At 37.7% G+C, this 24,096-nt stretch overlaps 1 protein-coding gene across 7 annotated transcripts in view; it reads right to left on the minus strand.

Annotated features, from left to right (window-relative positions):
• The window catches only part of RPRD1A (regulation of nuclear pre-mRNA domain containing 1A), a 97,723-nt gene extending 85,129 nt beyond the window's left edge, over positions 1–12,594 (minus strand). For 6 of the 7 annotated variants that reach the window (XR_005061136.1, XR_012121196.1, XM_037017413.2 and 3 more), the window contains exon 1: positions 12,284–12,593. Coding sequence is in view for 5 of the 7 variants with exons in the window: in XM_037017413.2 (XP_036873308.1) it covers positions 12,284–12,434 (151 nt within the window). In the remaining 2 variants the exon portion in view is untranslated. Of the gene's footprint in view, positions 1–12,283 lie in introns of all 7 variants that reach the window. The other variant, XM_037017424.2, reaches the window with a different exon arrangement.
• Between the last annotated feature and the right edge of the window lie 11,502 nt (positions 12,595–24,096).

A 24,096-nucleotide genomic window follows, 5' to 3' on the forward strand; every position in this document is an offset into this window, starting at 1 on the left:
ACCAATCTGGATTCCTTGTATTTCTTTGTTTTGTCTAATTGCCATGGCTAGGACCTCCACTACTATGTTAAATAACAGTGGGGAGAGTGGGCATCCCTGTCTTGTTTCCGATCTCAGAGGAAAAGCTTTCAGCTTCTCGCTGTTCAGTATAATGGTGGCTGTGGGTTTATCATATATGGCCTGTATTATGCTGAGGTACTTGCCGTCTATCCCCATTTTGCTGAGAGTTTTTATCATGAATGGATGTTGAATTCTGTGAAATGCTTTTTCAGCATTGTTCATGTGGTTCAGAGATGATCATGTGGTTTTTGTCTTTCCTTTTGTTGATGTGGTGGATGATTTGATGGATTTTCGAATGTTGTAAAATCCTTGCATCCCTGGGATGAATCCCACTTGGTCATGGTGTATGATCCTTTTGATATGCTGTTGAATTCTGTTTGCTAATATTTTATTGAGTATTTTGCATCTACATTCATCAGGGATATTGGTCTGTAATTTTCTTTTTTGGTGGGGTCTTTGCCTGGTTTTGGTATTAGGGTGATGTTGGCTTCATAGAATGAGTTTGGGAGTATTCCCTCTTCTTCTATTTATTGGAAAACTTTAAGGAGAATGGGTATTATGTCTTCTCTGTGTGTATGATAAAATTGCGAGGTAAATCTGTCCGGCCTGGGTATTACCGTTTCAATTTCTTTGCTCATAATTGGTTTGTTTAACTTTTGTGTTTCTTCCTTGGTCAGTCTTGGAAGGTTGTATTTTTCTAGGAAGTTGTCCATTTCTTCTAGGTTTTCCAGCTTGTTGGCATACAGGGTTTCATAGTAGTCTTTAATAATTCTTTGTATTTCTGTGGAGTCTGTCGTGATTTTTCCATTCTCATTTCTGATTATGTTGATTTGTGTTGATTCTCTTTTTCTCTTAATAAGTTTGGCTACAGGCTTATCTATTTTGTTTATTTTCTCAAAGAACCAGCTCTTGGTTTCATTGATTTTTGCTATTGTTTTATTCTCAATTTTGTTTATTTCTTCTCTGATCTTTATTATGTCCCTCTTTCTGCTCACTTTAGGCCTCATTTTTTCTTCTTTTTCCAGTTTCGATAATTGTGATGTTAGACTATTCATTTGGGATTGTTCTTCCTTCTTCAAGTGTGCCTGGATCGCTATATACTTTCCTCTTAGGACTGCTTTCGCTGCGTCCCACAGAAGTTGGGGCTTTGTGATTTTGTTGTCATTTGTTTCTATATATTCCTTGTTCTCTATTTTAATTTGTTTGTTGATCCATTGATTATTTCAGAGCATGTTGTTAAGCCTCCATGTGTTTGTGAGTCTTTTTGTTTTCTTTGTAGAATTTATTTCTACTTTTACACCTTTGTGGTCTGAAAAATTGGTTGGTAGAATTTCAATATTTTGGAATTTACTGAGGCTCTTTTTGTGGCCTGGTATGTGGTCTATTCTGGAGAATGTTCCATGAGCACTTGAGGAGAATGCATATCCTGTTGCTTTTGGATGTAGAGTTCTATAGATGTCTATTAGGTCCATCTGCTCTACTGTGTTGTTCAGTGCTTCCATGTCCTTACTTATTTTCTGCCCGGTGGATCTATATTTTGGGGTGAGTGGTGTGTTGAAGTCTCCTAAAATGAATGCATTGCAGTCTATTTCCCCCTTTAGTTCTGTTAGTATTTGTTTCACATATGCTGGTGCTCCTGTGTTGGGTGCATATATATTTAGAATGGTTATATCTTCTTGTTGGACTGAGCCCTTTATCATTATGTTGTGTCCTTCTTTATCTCTTGTTACTTTCTTTGTTTTGAAGTCTATTTTGTCTGATATTAGTACTGCAACCCCTACTTTCTTCTCACTGTTGTTTGCCTGAAATATGTTTTTCCATCCCTTGACTTTTAGTCTGTACATGTCTTTGGGTTTGAGGTGAGTTTCCTGTAAGCAGCATATAGATGGGTCTTGCTTTTTTATCCATTCTATTACTGTGTGTGTCTTTTGATTGGTGCATTCAGTCCATTTACATTTAGGGTGATTATTGAAAGATATGTACTTATTGCCATTGCAGGCTTTAAATTCGTGGTTACCAAAGGTTCAAGGTTAGCCTCTTTAGTATCTTACCGCCTAACTTAGCTCGCTTATTGAGCTGTTATATACACTGGAGATTATTTTCTTCTCTTCCTTCTTATTCCTCCTCCTCCATTCTTCATATGTTGGGTGTTTTGGTCTGTGTTCTTTCTAGTAGTGCTCCCATCTGGAGCAGTCCCTGTAAGATGCCCTGTAGAGGTAGTTTGTAGGAAGCAAATTCCCTCAGCTTTTGCTTGTCTGGGAATTGTTTAATCCCACCATCATATTTAAATGATAGTCGTGCTGGATACAGTATCCTTGGTTCAAGGCCCTTCTGTTTCATTGCATTAAATATATCATGCCATTCTCTTCTGGTCCTTAGGTTTTCTGTTGAGAAGTCTGATGTTAGCCTGATGGGTTTTCCTTTATAGGTGACCTTTTTCTCTCTAGCTGCCTTTAAAACTCTTTCCTTGTCCTTGATCTTTGCCATTTTAATTATTATGTGTCTTGGTGTTGTCCTCCTTGGATCCTTTCTGTTGGGGGTTCTGTGTATTTCCGTGGTCTGTTCGATTATTTCCTCCCCCAGTTTGGGGAATTTTTCAGCAAGTATTTCTTCCAAGATACTTTCCATCCCTTTTCCTCTCTCTTCTTCTTCTGGTACCCCTATAATACGGATATTGTTCCTTTTGGCTTGGTCACATAGTTCTCTTAGTGTTGTTTCATTCCTGGAGATCCTTTTATCTCTCTCTATGTCACCTTCTATGCGTTCCTGTTCTCTGGTTTCAATTCCATCAATGGCCTCTTGCATCTTATCCATTCTGCTTATAAATCCTTCCAGAGTTTGTTTCATTTCTGTGATCTCCTTTCAGGCATCTGTGATCTCCCTCCAGACTTCATCCCATTTCTCTTGCGTATTTCTCTGCTTCTCTGTCACCATGTTTATGATTTTTATTTTGAATTCTTTGTCAGGAAGACTGGTTAGGTCTGTCTCCTTCTCTGTTGTCTCTGTGATCTTGGTTTGCCTGTAATTTTGTCTTTTCATGGTGATAGGAATAGTTTGCAGAGCTGGGACTAGTGACAGCTGGAAGAACTTCCCTTCTTGTTGGTTTGTGGCCTTCCTCTCCTGGGAGAATAGCTACCTCTAGTGGCTTGTGCTGGGTAGCTGCATGCAGACAGGGCTTCTGCTTCCTGCCCGGCTGCTATGGAGTTTATCTCCGTTGTTGCTGTGGGCGTAGCCTGGCTCGGGCTGCTGCTCCAAAGTGGAGTTGCATTGGAGGGGAGCGACCGGGAGGCTATTTATCTCTGTAAGGGGCCTCCATGCTCCCTGCAGCCCAGGGATTAGAGTGCCCAGATTCCCTACCTCTGGACTAAGTGTCCCGCCCTGCCCCTTTAAAAGTTCCAAAAAGCAACCGCCAAAACAAAACAGCGACCACAGGAAAAAGAAAAAAAAAAATTGGCCGCTCGTTTTTCTTTATTCTCCAGTGCCAGCCTCAGGCACCCGCTCACTGGACTTGCTGCCCTGTTTCCCTAGTATTGGGGTCCCTATCCCTTTAAGACTTCCAAAAGGCACTCACCAAAACAAAACAACAACAAAAAAAAAAAAAAAGAGAGAGAGAGAAAAAGGTGGCTGCTCACGTTCCTTTTGTTCTCTGGCACCGGTCTCTGATACCTGCTCATGGTCTTGCTGCCCTGTTTCCCTAGTATTGGGGTCCCTGTCCCTTTAAGACTTCCAAAAAGCACTCACCGCAACAAAACAACAACAACAAAAAAAGATGGCTGCTCGCTTTTCTTTTGTCCTCTGGCACCGGCCTCTGGTACCCGCTCACTGTTCTTGCTGCCCTGTTTCCCTAGTATCCAGGGCCCCGCGCATGCACTGTGTCTGCGCTCTGGTCTGGATGGCTGGGGCTGGGTGTTCAGCAGTCCTGGGCTCTTTCTCCCTCCCGCTCAGACCTCTCTCCTACCGCCGGGAGCTGGGGGGAGGGGCACTCGGGACCCACCGGACCGGGGCTTGTATCTTACCCCCTTTGCGAAGCGCTGGGTTCTAGCAGGTGTGGATGTGGTCTGGATGTTGTCCTGTGTCCTCTGGTCTCTATTTTAGGAAGAGTTGTCTGTGTTATATTTTCATAGATATATGTGGTTTTGGGAGGAGATTTCCACTGCTCTACTCATGCTGCCATCCTGGCTCCTCCTTGCCCAAAATGCTTTTTGACCATGTAACTAGCCACCTTTGTGGCCCAGTCAAGTTGATACATAAGATTAACCATCACCAAGTACTATTCAAGATAATAACTCATGACACTCTAAGAAAGTTCAATTTTTTTGTTGTTCAGCAAAAATATGGCCCTTGACTTCCCAAATTTCGCTTGTTTTAAAGAATAATCTATAAAACAGAATAGAGAACATATTACAATTTGTGCACATACTAAAGAGATAAAGACTGTTGAATAGTAAGGTTTTTAAACCATATTTTGAAACAGAATGATATTCCTTGAGTATCATCACAAAAATCAACCGATGGAAAACATTTTCTCAATTTACTTAACTGATACAAACATTTTCAGTTTTAAGTTTTTTTGTAAAATGTGATGTAATCTTTTCAAACTTCCTTCTATTCCCCTGAAACAGAATTAAATAAAGTACTTAGCACAAAATTAGTTACTTTAAATTTAAATGTGTATTTCATGATTGTCTTTAGAGGTTTACAAAGCATCATGAACCAAACAAATTTGAGAACCATTTAAACAATTACAATAAATACATTTAGAATAAGGCTGCATAGTTCTCAGCCTACAAAGATTCACCATCAAAAAAGATGTGAATTCTCTTTAAAACAATGTATAAATGAAGTGATAATGCCCAAAATATTCTTTTTCCTGGAAACAACAAGTTGATTCTAGATTTTAAATGGAAAAACAAAACAAGAGTACATAAGAAAACTCTAAAAAATGAAGAGCAATTTCAGGGGGCAGGGCAGGAATAGGGAGGGGAGATGTCCTACCAGATATGAAAACATAATAAAGAGCATGGCAGTGTAACATGAGTAGACAGACCAAAGAAACAGAACAACAGTCTAGAAATACACTAAATACATATAAAACTTAATTATATAAAGGAGGCATTTCAAATGTGTGAAGGTAAAAATGAACTTTAAAAAAAAAAGATGTGATAGACTAATACTACCACGCTTTACCAGGGTCTCTTAAATCAACAGTTGAAACCATTAAGAAAATAACTAGAATATTTGGTATTATAAATTAGTATTTATAAACTGTTAAAGAAAAAAACTGACACATCCTAAATATTCATGAATAGAGCAACAGTTATATAAATTTTGGTGCACCCATAAAACAGAATACAATGCAGTCATTTTTTAAAATGAGGCAACACCATATATACAAACACATTACTCAAATACATGTTAAAAGGATAAAAGTAAAGCACAGAGTAGTCTATAATAAAACTACCATTTGTCTAAACAAAAGCAGAAAGAAATAGTAACATACATATGATTGTGAATGTACTAAAAATTCTGGAATACATAAACTACTAACATTGATTCTGGGAAGGGAAAATGACTGGATAAGGGAAGAGGATTAAGAAGGAGCCTTGCTCTTTAAAAACTCTTGCCTTTTGAATTTTGCACTATGTGCATGGTATTACCTACTAATACGTATGTGTGTGGGTTTAAACACACCTGGAAAGTCCAAACATTTAACATAAGCACAGTAAACTTATTTTTTAATTTCTTGGTTATTATAGATAGAAGGTACTAAAGAAAAGCTGTAAAAAAGAGCAAGACTAACAGGTACCTGATAGCAGTGAAGAGTTATACTAGAGAACTAAAAATGACCAAAAAACCTAGACAACATTAAGGAACTAAATAAATAATTCATCATCATAATCCTCTTAATGCATTTTTACAAACAAAAAGATTTAAAACATCTTAAATCACTTGAAGTTCTCGCAGACAAACAATATTAAGTTTATCTAAGATGTTATTATCCTGCCTAGTTTCAAAAAGGAGTTATGAACTGGAATGTTGTATTTACAAAGTCAAATAACATTTGTTCTACATTAAGACCACATTCAAATGACTAAAGCTACAGTAAAAACTATGCCTATACAGTTTGTACAGCTCCTAGTAAATTCTACTCATACTTCAAAGCTCAAATCAAAGGAGCCTTCCCTGACTGCCTAATTAGGCTATATTCCCAGTTATATTTTGCCTTTGTAACACTGCAGTTACTAGTTTATTAGAGTCCATTTCCCTGACATATGGAAGATCCATGAAGACATGCTATTCAGTATCTGCTGAATTATCCTTGGTCTAAAAACAAAGCAGGAACTCAATAGGTATTTTAAAGAAACCAATAGGAGAAACGTTTACTCATGCACTTCAAATGAAAGTTTCATTTTATCAAAAATACACCTGTACAAGTATGTTATTATCATATTACATTTGTTTAATGTAGCACACCTTTATTTTATTACAAATTTAAGGGTAATTTGCTTAAATTTTGAAGCAGCAAAAGCAATTATCAAATTATCAATTTTTAAAAAAGCTTTACATCATAGGAAAGAAAACCTGAAGAACGTAACATTACATGCCAAAGGGAAATTTCATAAAGTCAGTCTAAGGTCACACTGAGGAGGAATGAATACTTTGGAGGGAACACATCCACTGAAAGGAAAGCAATGTATCCTAGCCTCTTGTCTACCAATTTATAGAAATGATCTAGATCTCAGCATATGGTCCAGGGGTCCTCAAGGCCCTTTCATGGGGTCCACAAAGTCAGAATTATTTTCACGGTAATATAAGACATTATTTGCCTTTTTCACTCTCATTATCTCGTATGTACAGGGGTGTTTTCCAGGTCATGTGATACACAATACAGCAAAACAGATGTGAGAATCCAGCTGTCTTACAACAGATAAAAAGGTTTGTAAAAATGTAAAACAATCAGTTTTCTCTAGTATTTTTAGAAAATAGTATTTTTCATTAAAAAAGTTAGTTTGTTAACATGAAATTTAGCACTGTAGTTTAAAAATAAATATTAAATAAGTGTTTTAAATGGTTTACCTTTTAATGTAATTGCCAATAGATACAACCCACAAATGAAAGATCTGGGGGGTCTCTAATAACTTTTAAGAGATTAAAGTGATCCTTAAACCATACAATCACACAATCCCTGGTTTTGGCTGTGAGAATTTCTATGAACAACTTATTTGGTTTTTTCAAAGAATAAATTTAAAATTAAAGACAGAGGGAATCCATTGGTGCAATGGGACTTAAGGGGTATAGTAATCAAATGCAATGAATTAACTTTACTTGGATTCAGATTCAAATATATGGCAAAGAAAAGGAAAGGCAAGACAATCAAGTAAATGAATACTGGCTGGGTATTTGGCAATATTTTAAGAAATTAACTTTTTTTTAGTTATTAATAAAGAATGTAACTTTAAAAAGCTGGGTATGACTAGAAATGGGCTCATTGAAGTCATGCAGTTTGAGAACATCAAATCCTTGTATTTTATAAAGAACTTCAAAAATATAACCACTAACTTGCTCAATGCTAACTTTTTAAAAGAGCGGCAAACAATAGTATCAGACAATACAAAAGCCACTGAGCTGTCAACTGAAAATATAATCTCTTCATTTTAAAGATTTATACTATTACGTGCTTTTATTTTAAAGCAAACATAAAATGCTACCTTTTCTATTTTTCTAAAACCAAACAAATTAGGGCAGCTAAGAATATGTAGTACTTATTTTAGTACCTCTTACAAACCTAAAGCCAAATTTATTTATATAAATGTTAAACTCAACATATTTAAGAGCCGTCATCAAAAGCAGTATGCTGGGGTTATAGAAGCTAAAACCAAAACGGAAAACCACGACCTGAAGGAGCCCACTACCCATTTCATAAGCAACATATAATACAAGAGAAAGTGTTAGTTAATTCTCTGAATGATGTATAATAATTTTATTGATTAAAGTACTGATTTTAACAAAGTTAAATAAGTAAACTTTTAAAAATAAAGACCAAGAGAAGGGAAATCTAAACTTTAAATAATTAGTATTTTAATTGTTGCTAATTTTGAGAAAAACAGTTAACAAGCATTCAAGGCTTTAACACTTCCAGGTTCGGCTCTTTACATTCCAAGCTATTCATTGCCTCATCATGTTCACATTTTCCCAGTGCCTAAATGCCCCTCCCAACTTAGGCAATAGCTGGTTCAGAGAGGTCTCTTATTAAAGGTCACCTTACGAAGATGATTCCCCTCACCATCACTACTTAAAGTTTTCCCCCTTTAATGAACTTACATTTACAATTTATTTCTTTGTTTGCTACCCCCAACCCATGAGACTATAAATTCTCTGAGGCAGGGACAAACTTTTCTTTTTACTGGTTAATGAATTATATGTGACATACAAAAACCTGGCTTTCTTTATGATCAGAATATCCATTGCCTGACACATAAGAGAGAATAAATACAGGTGAATTAATATATTCTAAAGGGATGAGGCAATTATGATTTAAGACAGAATATGAGTAAATACAAGAGGCTGGTGGAAAGGATACAATCAGCTAGACTAGCAAAGCCGTGTGTCAACTGCAAAGAACTCCCTCCTATCTTGTTTTCAACAACTCTTGCAGAGTTTTTTGTTGTGTTTGCATGTAGAAAAGGGCCAAACTGTCAGTTGTTATTGTATTCTGCTATGTTTGAGGTCAATATTTCCACAGCAATTAATGTAATACACAATTTAACTTAATGATGCATATTAACAGTTTTGTTTTATAATTTAGCCCAGTATTGAGTCATTAAGAGTTTTAAACTGTCACCTTCATAAGACACCTTTAGGAAATTGAAAAGAATCCACTGAATGAGGAAAACTATTTTCAAGTCATGGATTTGATAAGGGACTTCTAGAATACCTAAACACTTACAACTCAATAATAAAAAGACAAACCAATTTAAAAATGGGCAAGGATCTGAATAGATATTTCTCTGAACACGATACACAAAATGGACAAGCACATGAAAATATGCTTAACATCATTAGTCAGGGAAATGCAAATTAAAACGCACAATGAGATACCACTCTACACCCAAAAGGGTGGCTATAATCAAAAAGACAAATAAAAAGTTTTTGCAGAGATGGAGAAACTGGACCTTCAGACACTGCTGGAAGGAATGTCTAATGATGCAGTCACTGACAGGCAGTTTCTCAAAAGGAGTTCCTACATGACCTAACCATTCTACTCCAAGAAAAATAAAAACACAAAAACTTGTATGCAATGTTCACAGCAGTATTATTCTTAAGAGCCCAAAAGTGGAAACAACCCAAATGTCTATCTACTGATAAATGGATAAATTCATACGATGGATTATTTAGCCATAAAAAGGAATGCTACAACGTGGATGAGCCTAGAAAACATGGTAACCAAAGGAAGCCAGTCACAAAAGACCACCTATCATATGATTCCATTTAATGAAATGCTAAGAATAGCTAAATCTACAGACACAAAGTAAGTTAGTGGTTGCCTAGGGCTGGGAAAGATGGGAGGTTCACGCAATGATGAGGCATGGAGTTTCTTTCTGGGTGATGAAAATGTTCTAAAATTGTGGTGATGGTTTTACAACTGCACAATATACTAAAAACCGCTAAACTATACTTTAAATGGATGAATTGTATGGTATTTTAATTATATCCCAATAAAACTTTTTTAAAAGCAGCAAAATGGTCAATTATGTTTTGGTTACATTCTATTGCATTGACCAAGGAAATTACAGCGACCTTGGTCTTCATTAAGGCCTTAGGGCATATCCCTCATCCCTCCAAAGAGAAATTCTTTCTTTAAAGGAAACACAGATAAGGAAGGTAGAAGAGGGAAATTTTCATAACTGAATAATTACTGTCTGCCATATCATTTTAATATTCATTCTTATATTTTGAATAACACATTTTTGTCTTCTTTCAATTCCTAGCTTAATACAAAATGTCAACCAATTTTCTTGATTTACTTCAAATTTGATCAATTCCTTTCATAAATACTTATTTTGAAGATATAATGTGAGGATTCAAGGTATCACAGTAAGATGGCTAAAACCATGCCTGGTAATCAGTAAATTGCCACTGGAGACAGAGGATTCTGAATATGATGAGCAAAATTGCAGGGGGTGGGGGTTGGACACAAAGGCTATGCCGGACAACAGCAGTCATGTGCCAAGAAAAGGAAACCCTTGCCGATAATCCCAGACCAAACTAAGAACTGCAGCAGCAGCACGATCAGCACCATCATCACTATCATCACACATCACCGCTCTCCTAGAGCATCAATTTATATGCCTTTAATTTTTTCTTATTACAAAGCGTTTAAACATATGGAAACATCCCCAAACCGAGGTAAATAATAGCGCGTCTTAGCTCTTTCTCACATGGGTATCAAATATTTTTTAAAGTATATGAAATAAAAGATAACAATTTTAGTTCCTCTCTCCCTATGGTACCCTTTACCTTGGAATATGGTGTTAATCATTACTGTGTTTTAACTATAAATATATGTATCAAAGTACTGTTTTCATGTTTTCAAACTGGCATATCGGTCTGCACCTGGCTTTCTTAGCTCAAAACTGTTGTTTTTAAATCCAGAAATGTTGTTTCATGTAGCTCTAGCTCATTCATAAAAACTGGACAGTATTATATTGTAGGACTATCACAACATTTTGTTCACACCCTAACTAATGAGATGTTTCAACTGTTTTTAATTTTGTTATTCTTACTAATTTTGCAAACTGAAGGGTATAGTGTGTGGTACCTCATTGGTTTAATTTTGAAGTATCATTTATTAGCCTTTCAGGTGAAATGTTTTTAACAGTGTTGCCATTTTCTCTGCTGTTGTCATTTGTCCACTGATCTGCGGTAGTTCTTAAGGTAGTCTGAATAGCAAATCTTTATTATTTGTTTCTAAAAGCTCTTTCCAAAAAGCATAAACCTGTTGATTTTTAAATCTAGTTAGAGGTACACAAGCAAGGACAATGCCTGCCATCTCAAAGTTCACAACTATTTTCCAGACCTTCATATCTGTGTTTCTCAAAAGTTTTCAGCCAGTCACAGAAGATAAATTCCTCGAGAGCCAGTACAAATACACTTATATCTGAATTGAAAAAAACAGGTTCTAAATCAACTTTTTCTTAGGGATTAACCATAAGCAAGCAAGCAAAAAAAGAAAAGGGTAGTTTGTGTCCATTTATATAGCCAATGCCGTATTTTGGCTATCATATTAATGCATCATACAGCTTTCATTTGGGTCAGTAAACAAGCCTCTGTTTTAATTAATTATGATTTGTTAAAACTGAATTATAAATGACAATCATATTAATACACCAGGGTATCTAAAACAAAATGAAGTGTGCCCACTCTCTACTCAATGAATTAAGAATTAAGGTACAAACCCAAAGAAAATTAAAACTTTTTATTTTCAGTAGTACCAACATACATTTTTTACAGATTAAGTTGCTCTGCAAAAGTGAAATTATTCTGCATTTTAGTGATTCTGGATATTTTAGGATACTGCTCAAAAGTTAACTTCATTTACAGGAGCACTATCGAATGCTCTGCAAAATAAAGAGGCTAGATAACTTAATCTAACTCCCTCGCAACCCATAAATTAAGAAATCTGCCCCATCTAGGTCCTCTAAAATCTAAATTGAGGTTTCCTTCTACTGCATCACGCATCTCATTTTTAGACGTTTCAAGTTCTAAAACTCTGATTCCTCCATTAAATTTTACAAGATTGAGTTAATGTGTTACAGAAATGATGGCATGAACTCCCAACCCCCACACCATTTTTTATTTCCATTTCCGTTTCTTTCCCTTCCCTAGCCTCCATTATAATCTCCAGAATGAAAAATTACCTGATTGCCTGAATTTCTAGCCCAATGAAGTGCAGGGTCTGAGCCCTAGGCTCTGTTTCTGTTAATCAATAGTTTTTTTTGCATCCTTCATTTCTATATTCAACAATACCTACTAAGCGCCGACTTAACGGGACGCGCAGCGCACACTGCTCCTCCCATCCAGAGGACCACCGAAGCCAGGGGTACGGGACGCCAGTCGGACGGATTCCGGGGAGCGGCGATCTGGGGCCGCCCGGGGAGTGCGCCTCCCGAAGAGCGGGGTGGCGTCCTGGTGGCGCGGAGACGCCGAGGCGCGGGCAACTCACCTTTGCGCAGCTCCCGCTCCCACACGGTGACGATGGGCCGCGAGTGCTTGCGGTGGTGGATGAGCCACAGGGACAAGGTCTGCACGCTCTGCTGCGAGTTGCTCAACTCCGACAGCTTCTTCTCCAGCGCCGCCTCAGAGAAAGCGGACATCCCTTCGACACAGCGTTCACGCCGTCCCACGCGGTGGGGCTGAGGGGAGGAGAGTTTCGCCCCCCTCGCCGCGGCCTCGCTCCTCACCCCACCCGTCCCCACGCCCTCACCCTCGCTACCGCCACAGCCAAGACGGGCCGCAAAGCAGAAAGATGGCGTCCGGCCGGCAGTGACGTCACGGCAGACCCACGGCCCGCCTTCGGAAGAGGCGCGGCCTCCGAGCGGAAGGGCGGAGCAGAAAATAGCATGGGGCAGACGGGCGTACAGCCTGGGCCCCGGCCAGGGGCGGGACGGGGCTGGGTTTGCTGGGCCTCCACCCCTCTTGGGGAAAATTATCTCTACCGGGAAAGGAGTGATTAAAAAGTGTCTACATAGGCGTGTAAACGGGTGCAGCACTTTAGAAGGCTATGTGGCGTGATACATCACATTTTGAAATACACCTCCCTATAACTGTGTCACTAATTGTTGTCAGTGCTAGGGAAACGCCAGCTTGTTTGCACAGAAGCTGTATTTTAGTTGCTCTGTTCAGCTCAGTAACAATAAAGAGTTGGAACATTCAGAGCAAGCAAATGACTAAATTAATTGTGATACTCCCTGTTACAGAACACATGCAGAAATTGAAAAGATGAATAAATCCAATGGTGGATTGCTTTGGTTTTTTTTTAACTACAGAAGGAAGAGTACAGTATTTGTTTCATAAAAGTATATATTATATGAGTTCAGAAGTATGTAAATGCACGGGAAAAGGTCTAGAAAACACATACTATGTTAACAGTGGTGTCAGAGAGAGGATCAAAATTAGAGCCCAAAATAGTTCTCATTTCTTTTCAAGAACATACTCATTCATATATTACATATGCAATTAAAAATTAATTTCAGAAATCTCATAATTAACCCAGCACTTTTTTCTTTTACATGACAAAAGCACATAACTCTTCTCTAAGGTTCACTTTGCTAGGTAGAGACAACTTGTGTCTGTTCTTGAGTCATGCCTGTTGAGCCTGCACCTACCCCCTTCCCATCCAATGTGATTCAGCCAAACCAGCACCCTGACAGTTCCTAAGATCTCTCCCATCACACATCTCTGCCTCTGGCCGCTTGTCAATCCCTTAACTCCAGGCTCTCTTCTTGCACTTAGAAAGTCTGCTTTGCAGCATGATATTAATACATAAGCTGAGTCTCTTTCCTCATTATAAGATGAAGTGATGTCTGTAAAGCACCAGAGCAACCTCTGAGTTGTCTCAGCTACATCTTTTGAGTACTCGTCTTATCTCTCTCACTAGTGTTTAAAGTCTTTTAGGAGATTAGTTCCTGAAATACCACCCATTGTCCTCAGCACAGCAGCCTCTACTCAGAATAATCTCTCAAAATTATCCACCAAAGAGAGGAAAGAGAATAACTTCAATGGAAAAGACCTTAGCAGGTGCTGTTACCAACTTATACTGCAATAATATTCCAAGGTGTTTATTCTTGGATTCAAGTTTCTCAGATAGAAAGACATAAGACATCCTTAATTCATTGTGCTCTGTTTATCTTTTGAAACATAAACCATCCTAAAACAGAGACTTCAAACAATAACAATCACTTTATTTTGCTCAAAAATCTAGGGAATCAGCTGGACTCAGCTAGGTAGTTCCCATTCAGAGTCTCACATGACATGGCTAGCGTTATGTAAAAGGCTTTTTCACTCATATGTTTGGTGCCTGGGCTGGGAAGACTCAGATAACTGGGAGATGAAACAGCTCGGGCTCCTCAGGAATTACTCTTTCTCCCCTTCTCTCTCTCTCCATCTCCCTCTTATCTTCACATGATTTCTCCACATGGAAGCCTCAGGATAGGCAGATCCCTTACATGATTGCTGAAGTCTCCCAGAATAAGTGTCTCAGGGGCAACTGGAAGTCACACAACATTGCTCCTATTTTACTCTATTAGACAAGGCAGTGAAAGGCTATCCAAGTTCATGGGAGTACGGACATAGGCTCTACATCTTGAGAGAAGGAGTGCCCAAAACTTGTGGACATGTTTTAGAACCACTACACAATGGAAGACTGTCCCAGCCAGAGATCTTCATTGGAGGAGTCTTACAAATCCTCCAGAAGTAGAAAGCTGCAGACAGGAAAATCATGCACTCAAGACCTTCAGATCAAGTTAACAATGGTAGGAAGTACATAGCTCCCACCCAAGACCCACAGAACTTGATCTAAATATCCAGAACCAAAAATTATCATGCTTTAATATGCATGCTCTTAATCTTTGTTGTTATTTTTCTTCCTCTCTTCTGGTTTAAGATACATGGGACCTCTTGACCACAATACTCACAAGGCCTTTTCTCTATAGTGTTCTTTTTATCTTTGGTTAGTCCTTGGAGTGAGTTTAGTACCTAGTCTGATTTTCTTGTGATTTAGCTAAAAGATATAATAAAACCAACTGTTGGGTTTGTATCCACTTTCCTTTGAGTGTAACCAGTTCCCTCTGCTATCTTTTTCTTATAAAAAATCAGGTTAGTTAGATTCAGTTACTAACAATTTTTGTTACACCACAACAGGCAAGATATTCAAAAGTTTGAAATCCCTATTATGTCACATCTAGGAAGAGATTTTTCTTTCTACACTAATAAGGAGGGAAGGAGAATTCTACATGTTAAGGTACAGAAGTAACGGGAAAGGTAAATGAATGACACTAAAGTCTTAGGACCTGTCTCAAAAGTTCATAAACTTGGATAGGCAGTGATCAAAATAGAGCAGCTCTCAATATAATATTGGCTTCTCAAGATGGAATATATGTTTCTTAAAAGGGAAATGTGCTTATATCCCTACAGACTTCTCTGGAATGCTTAATATTACTGAAATGTTCTGGGACACAAACAAAATAAGAAATCAGGACTCTGGCTGATTTTTCCATACATGTAAATATTGGCATACAGCCATTTGTCACATCAGGTGATTCAGAAGCCTATCTTCCAACAGAAGTAATATGAAGTAGAGACTTGAATTCAACAGCAGATGATGTTCTCTAAACAAACATCTGATCAATGGAATCTTGACAGTGGATCTGAATTTCACAGAATAATATATCTTGGAGGCTGACTTCATCTGCCCTTCACTAAAAATGGAGAAGTGAGAAAGCAAAAGATATCCCTGGAAGCTGATAGTTTCAAAAATCAATGACCTTCACAGGAGATAAGTAATAAAATGAGACAAGGCCGTTCTGTGACTATAGGGGAAAAAGGCAGAGTCAAAGATACTCTGAAACCTAAAGAATTGCTAATATGGTCTTCATAACTAACACAAATGATATCCAGCCTTTACCAATGATATCCAGCCTTACCTTAATCCTTTGACATTCTAGATAAAAATTATGAAAGACCTATGCAGTCACCAAATTGTCCCTGCTTCCTGATACCCAATCCAGAGCAGATCCCTGTTTTGCCTAAAACAGCCTTAGAATCGCCCAAGTTCAAATCATGTAACACGTCCTTTCCAATTCCTTCTCAATGACATATGTCCACAGTTGCTCCCACGTGTGCTCTTGCTAGAGCAAGTGAAATATAAACCAAACTTTAACTTTAGGTGGTTCTTGTGGTCTTCAGCTGGTGAGCTTTGATATAGGATACACAACAAACTTTTAATAGTGTTCAGCTCTATGGGGAAGAAAAGAGGTAATTTCTTTTTTCTATGGCATATATTTCAGTATGGTTTGAATTTCTGACCACAAGCATGTATGACTTATATAATGAGAAAAATTATGAATATGTTTTGATTGGGACAGGGAAGGTAACCTCCACTGGCTCCCCTTAGCCTGTAAGAAATAGATCATATCCTAGCATGGCATACAAGGCTCATATCTATTCAGTTCCCCTGTTCTCAATAGCCCCATTGACCACAGCTCCCCTCACTGTGTTCTTGAGCCTCCAGCAGTGCCAAACATCTCTAGTTATTTCCCAAATCCTATACAGTTTCATTTTCTGTTGCCTCCTATTTAAACATGCAAACAATATCCTTCCTGTAACTGTCTGCACCCTCTCTAAAACAAAGAACTTCATTTTAAAAATTGGTTTGACACCTATATAATTGTAGCATTATTTACAATAGCAAACATAATAGAAGCAATCCAAGTGTCCATCAGTAGATAATAACAGATAAAGAAGATATCATATACACAATGGAATATTACTCAGCCATAAAAAGCAGGAAACCTCGCCATTTGCAACAACATGGATGGACTAGAGGGTATCATGCTAAGTGAAATAAGTCAGATAGAGTAAGACAAATAACACATTATTTCACTTATATGAGGAATCTAAAGAAACAAAACAAAACAAAACAAACAAACCAAAGAAACAAACCCATACGTACTGACAACAGACTGTTGGTTACTACAGGGAGGGAGGTGGGGGAGGGAGTGAAAAAGTGAAGGGGATAAAGAGGTACAAACTTGGATTTATAAAATAAATTAGTCATAGGGATGGAAGTACAACATAGAGAATGTAACCAATAATACTATAGTATCTTGGTATGGTAACAGGGGTAACTACACTTAATGTGGCAAGAATTTAGTAGTATATAATTATCAAGTCACTATGTTGTACATCCGAAAGCAATATAATATTGTCTATCAACTATAGTTCAACTAACAATAATAAAAATTGATTTGAATCAATAGATGAATGAACAAACAAAATGCTGTATATACACACAATGGAATATTGTTCAGCTATAAAAAGGAATGAAATTCTGATACATGCTACAACATGAGTGAATTTCGAAAGCATTAAGTGAAATAAGCCAGACACTAAAGGACAACTATATGATTCTATTTATGTGAAGTACCCAGGATGGGCAAATCCAGAGACAGAAAGCAGAGGAGAGGTTACCAGAGATTGGTGGGAGGAGGGAATGGGGAATTACTGTAATGGGTACAGAATTTCTGTTTGGGATAGTGAAAAGTTCTGGAAATAGATAGTGGTGATAGTTGCCCAACATTATGAATGTATTTATTGCCACTGAATTGTATACACTAAAAATGGTTAAAATGGTAAACTTTATGTTACATATATTTACCACAATAAGAAAAGAAAAAATACATGATTTAAATTTTTATAGAAAATTTCAAGAATATACAAAAATTAAGAGAATACATAAAATGAACCTTCATGGATCCATCAGCAGTTTCAACAATTATCACCTCCTGCCCAAACTGTTGTCCTTTCTCACACTACCACCCCCACACTGAATTATTCTGCAGCCAATTCGAGACATATCATTTCATCATATCAATCCAGACATATCAATAAATACTTCAGACTATTTCTCTATTGCGTGTATATACGTAAGTATTTCTTTGCTAAGGATTTCCTATTCCTCCTTCAAAACCCAGCTCAGATATCACCTCTCTGTAAAACCTTTCCCCATCTCCCCCAGAGCTGGCAGGAACCATTCCTCCCTGTGTATCTGACCCTGCCTCTCCCTCTGCAACAGGATTTCTCAATACTGGTACTGTTGTTTGTTCTCAATACTGGTACCTTTGATGTGGTGCTGTCCTGTGTATTGTAGGGTGCTTGATGACATCAACAGCATCTACGCATGGGATGCAAGTAGGACCCCTCTCCAAACCAAAGTAGACAACCAAAAATGTCTCCAGACATTGCCAAATGTCCCATAGGCAGAAAAGTTGCCCCTAGGGAGAACTGTTTCACCAGAACTCCCCTTAAGTATGCATTGCAGTTATTTGCTTCCATGTCTGTCTCCACTTCTAGACAGTGAAATCCTCAAGGACAAGACAGCTTCTTCATCTCAGTATAGCCAGTGTCTGATTCTTAGTGGGGACCCCAAAGGAAGAAAGCTAGAAGACCAAAAGAGTTTGCCAGATCTTCACAAAACTTTATAAACAATCTGAAGTCAAGTCATTGGAATTCATCTTTCTGCAAAGGGACTCATTTTGGTAAACTTCTTATGGTGAGTGGAAGCTTGCTCACTCTGTTCCTTTATCCATTGTCCCAACTCCACCCTCTGAATTCTTTTTAAAAAATTTCTTAATAAGGTATTTTTGATACATACCCCTATGAAGGTTTCACATGAAAAAACAATGTGGTTAATACATTTACCCATATTATAAAATCCCCAGCAATACCCCCATTTTAGTCACTGTCCATTAGTGTAATAAGATGCCACAGATTCACTATTTGCCTTTTCTGTGCTACACTGTTTTCGCCGTGACCCCTCACACCATGTGTACTAAACATAATACCCCTTAATCCCCATCTACCTCCCTCCCGACCCACCTTTCCACATTCCTCCCCTTTGGTAACCACTAGTCCCTTCTTGGAGTCTCTGAGTCTGCTGCTGTTTTGTTCCTTCGGTTTTGCTTCATTGTTATACAACACAAATGATGGAAATCGTTTGCCACTTGTTTTTCTCCACCTGGCGTATTTCACTAAACATAATATCCTCCAGCTCCATCCATGTTGCTGCAAATGGCAGGATTTGTTTCTTTCTTATGGCTGAATAGTATTCCATTGTGTATATGTACCACATCTTCTATATCCACTCATCTACTGATGGACACTTAGGATGCTTCCATATCTTGGCTATTGTAAATAGTGCTGGGATAAACGTACAGGTGCATATGTTCTTTTGAATCTGAGAACTTGTATTCTTTGGGTAAATTTCAAGGAGTGGGATTCCCAGGTCAAATGGTATTTCTATTTTTAGTTTTTTGAGGAACCTCCATATTGCTTTCCACAATGGCTAAACTAGTTCACATTCCCAACAGCAGTGTAGAAGGGTTCCCCTTTCTCTGCATCCCCTCCAACATTTCTTGTTCTTAGTATTTTTGATGCTGGCCATCCTAACTATCATGAGGTGATATCTCATTGTGGTTTTAATTTGCATTTCCCTGATGATTAGTGATATGGAGCATCTTTTCATGTGCCTGTTGGCCATCTGAATTTCTTCTTTGGAGAATTCTCTCTTCATATCTTCTGCCCATTTTTTAATCTTGTTGTTTGCTTTTAGGGTGTTGAGGCATGTGAGTTCTTTATATATTTTAGATTTTAACCCCTTGTTGGACATGTTGTTTGCACGTATATTCTCCCATACTGTAGGATGCTTTTTTGTACTGTTGATGGTGTCCTTTGCCATACAGAAACTTTCTAGTTTTATGTAGTCCCATGTGTTCATTTTTGCTTGTGTTTCCCTTGCTCGAGGAGATGCGTTCAGGAAGAAGTTGGTTATGTTTATATTCAGGATATATTTGCTTATGTTGGGTTCTAATAGTTTTATGGTTTCATGAATTACATTCAGGGCTTTGATCTATTTTGAGTTTACTTTTGTGTATGTTTCATTCTCTTGCATATAGCTGTCTAGTTTTGCCAACACCAGTTGTTGAAGAGGCTGTCATTTCCCCATTGCATGTCCATGACTGCTTTATCATATATTAATTGACCATATATACTTGGGTTTATATCTGGGCTCTCTAGTCTGTTCCATTGGTCTATGGTTCTGTTCTTCTGCCAGTACCAAATTGTCTTGATTACTGTGGCTTTGTAGTAGAGGCTTGAAGTTGGGGAGCATAATTCCTCCAGCTTTATTCTTCCTTCTCAGGATTGCTTTAGCTATTCAGGGTCTTTTGTGGTTCCATATGAATGTTAGAATTATTTTCTCTAGTTCACTGAAAAATGCTGCTGGTATTTGGATAGGGATTGCATTGAATCTGTTTATTACTTTAGGCAGGATGGCCATTTTGACAATATTAATTCTTCCTATCCATGAGCATGGGATGTGTTTCCATTCACTGGTATCTTCCTTAATTTCTCTCATGAGTGTCTTGTAGTTTTCAGAATATAGGTCTTTCACTTCCTTGGTTAAGTTTATTCCTTGGTATTTTATTCTTTTTGATGCAACTGTGAATGGAACTGTTTGCCTGATTTCTCTTTCTGCTAGTTTATCATTAGTGTATAGGAAAGCAACAGATTTCTGTATATTAATTTTGTATCCTGCAACTTTGCTGAATTCAGATATTAGATCTAGTAGTTTTGGAGTGGATTTTTTAGGGTTCTTTATGTGCAATATCATGCCATCTGAAAACAGGGACAGTTTGACTTCTTCCTTGCCAATATGGTTGCCTTTTATTTCTTTGTGTTGTCTGATTGTCATGGCTAGGATTTCCAGAACAATGTTGAATAAAAGTGGGGAGATTGGGCATCCTTGTCTTATTCCAAATCTTAAAGGAAAAGCTTTCAGCTTCTCACTGTTAAGTATGATGTTGGCTATGGGTTTGTCACATATGGCCTTTATTATGTTGAGGTACTTGCCCTCTATACCCATTTTGCTGAGAGTTTTTATCATGAATGGATATTGATATTGTTGAATGCTTTTTCATCATCTGTGGAGATGATCATGTGGATTTCGTCCTTCTTTTTGTTGATGTGGTGGATGATGTTGATGGATTTTCAAATGTTGTACCATCCTTGCATCCCTGGAATAAATTCTACTTAACCATGATGGATGATTTTTTGATGTATTCTTTAATTCGTTTTGCTAATATTATGTTGAGTATTTTTTCATCTATGTTCATCAGGGATATTGATCTGTAATTTTCTTTTTTTGTGTTGTCTTTGCCTGGTTTTGGTACTAGAGTGATGATGGCCTCACTGAATGAGTTTGGGAGTATTCCCTCATCTTCTACTTTTTGGAAAACTTTAAGGAGGATGGGTATTAGGTCTTCACTAAATGTTTGATAAATTTCAGCGGTGAAGCCATCTGGTCCAGAAGTTTTGTTCTTATGTAGTTTTTTTTATTAACAGTTCAATTTTGTTCCTGGTAATTTGTCTGTTCAGATTTTCTGTTTCTGCCTTGGTCACCCTTGGAAGATTGTATTTTTCTAGAAAGTTGTCCATTTCTTCTAGGTTATCTAGTTTGGTAGCATATAATTTTTCAAAGTATTCTCTAATAATTCTTTGTATTTCTCTGGTGTCTGTAGTGATTTTTCCTTTCTCATTTCTGATTCTGTTTATATGTGTAGACTCTCTTTTTTTCTTTGTAAGTTTGGCTAGGCATTTATCTATTTTGTTTATTTTCTCCAAGAACCAGGTCTTGCTTTCATTTGTTCTCTTTATTGTTTTATTCTTCTCAATTTTATTTATTTCTGCTCTAATCTTTATTATGTCCCTCCTTCTATTGACTTTGGGCCTCATTTGTTCTTCTTTTTCTAGTTTCATTAATTGTGAGTTTAGACTGCTTATATGGGATTGTTCTTCTTTCCTGAGATAGGCCTGTATTGCAATATACTTTCCTCTTAGCATGGCCTTGGTTGCGTCCCACAGGTTTTGTGGTGTTGAATTATTGTTGTCATTTGTCTCCATATTTGCTTCATGTCTGTTTTTATTTGGTCATTGATTCATTGGTTATTTAGGAGCATGTTGTGAAGCCTCTGTGTGTTTGTGGGATTTTTCATTTTCTTTGTGTAATTCATTTCTGGTTTCATACCCTTGTGGTCTGAGACACAGGTTTGTAGAATTTCAATCTTTTTGAATTTACTGAGGCTCTTTTTTGTGGTCTAGTATGTGATCTATTCTTGAAAATGTTCCATGTGCACTTTAGAAGAATGTGTATTTTGCTGCTTTTGGGTGTAGAGTTCTATAGATGCCTGTTAGGACCATCTAATCTAATGTGTTCTTCAGGGCCTCTCTGTCCTTACTTATTTTCTGTCTGGCTGATCTGTCCTTTAGAGTGAATGGACCGTTGAAGTCTCCTAGAATGAATGCCTTGCACTCTATTTCTCCTTTTAATTCAATTAATATTTGTTTCACATATGTAGGTGCTCCTGTGTTGAGAGCACAGCTATTTATTTTAGTTATATATTCTTGTTGGATTGACCCCTTTATCATTATGTAATGTCCTTCTCTGTGTCTTGTGACTTTCTTTGTTTTGAGTCTATTTTGTCTGCTACAAGTACTGCAACTTCTGCTTTTTTCTCTCTATTAGTTGCATGAAATATCTTTTTCTATCCCTTCACTTTTAGTCTGTGTATGTCTTTGTGTTTAAAGTGAGTCTCTTGCAGGCAGCATACAGATGGGTCTTGTTTTTTTATCCATTCAGTGATTCGATGTCTTTTGATTGGTGCATTCAGAGCATTTACATTTAGGGTGACTATCGATAGCTATGTACTTATTGCCATTGCAGTCTTTAGATTCATGGTTATCAAAGGTTCACGGTTAACTTCCTTACTGTCTAAGAGTCTAACTTAACTCGCTTAGTATGCTATTACAAACACAATCTAAAGATTCTTTCTTTTTCTACTCCTTTTTCTTCCTCCTCCATTCTTTATATATTAGGTATCATATTCTGTACTCTTTGTCTATCACTTGATTGACTTTTGGGGTAGTTAATTTAATTTTGCATTTGCTTAGAAATGAGCTGTTCTACTTTCTGTGGTTTTATTACCTCTGGTGACAGCTATTCAACCTTCAGAACACTTTCATCTGTTGCACTCCCTCCAAAATTGACTGTAGAGATGATTTGTGGGAGGTAAATTCTCTCAGCTTTTGCTTATCTGGAAATTGTTTAATCTCTCCTTCAAATTTAAATGATAATCTTGCTGGATAAAGTAATCTTGGTTCTAGGCCCTTCTGCTTCATTGCATTAAATACATTACGCCACTCCCTTCTGGCCTGTAAGGTTTTCTGCTGAGAAGTCTGATGTTAGCCTGATGGGCTTTCCTTTGTATGCGATCTTATTTCTCTCTCTGCATGCTTTTAATAGTCCGTCCTTATCCTTGATCTTTGCCATTTTAATTACTATATGTCTTGGTGTTTTCTTCCTTGGGTCCCTTCTTTTGGTAGATCTGTGGATCTCCATGGCCTAAGAGACTATCTCCTTCACAAGATTGGGGAAGTTTTCAGGAATTACCTCCTCAAAGACACTTGCTATCCCTTTTTCTCTCTCTCTTCTGGTACCCCTTTAAAGCGAATAGTGTTCCGTTTGGATTGGTCACACAGTTCTCTCAGTATTTTTTCATTCCTAGAGATCCATTTTTCTCTCTGTGCCTCAGCTTCTTTGTATTCTTTTTCTCTAGTTTCTATTTCATTTATTTTCTTCTCCACTGTATCCAATCTGCTTTTAATACCCTCCATTTTGCTCTTCAATGATTGGATCTCTGACTGATAATCATTCCTGAGTTCTTGAATATCTTTCCATATCTCCATGAGCATGTTAATGACTTTTATTTTGAACTCCCTTTCAGGAAGAGTCATAAATTCCATATCATCTTTCTCAGATTATATCAATTTTACTCTGAATCAGGTTCCTTTGGCATTTCATATTTGTATATGGCGCCCTCTAGTGTCCCGAAGGTCTACTCTCTGTAGCTACTCAGCCCCTGAAGCATTGTTGGGGTTCGTAGGGGAGTGGTATTGGTGCCTGGGGGAGGAAAGAGCTGTTTCCTGATTCCCGGAGGCTCTGCCGGAACCAGTGGGCCAAGCACTCTATGCTTTGCGATTGTAGTATAAGCCTCTATGTTTTGCGTTTGTATTTGCTGTAGATAGATCTTTCCTCTGGCTGGCCTAACACCAGTTTAGGGTAGGGTTTGCCAGTTTGCAAGCCAGGTAGGGCTTGCCAGGAGAAAGGCGCAGTAGGCTGCCTATCACGGATGGGGTCCTTGGAGC

This window comes from Manis javanica, chromosome 9, assembly GCF_040802235.1.
Source record: "Manis javanica isolate MJ-LG chromosome 9, MJ_LKY, whole genome shotgun sequence".
NCBI classification, from domain to species: Eukaryota; Metazoa; Chordata; class Mammalia; order Pholidota; family Manidae; genus Manis; species Manis javanica.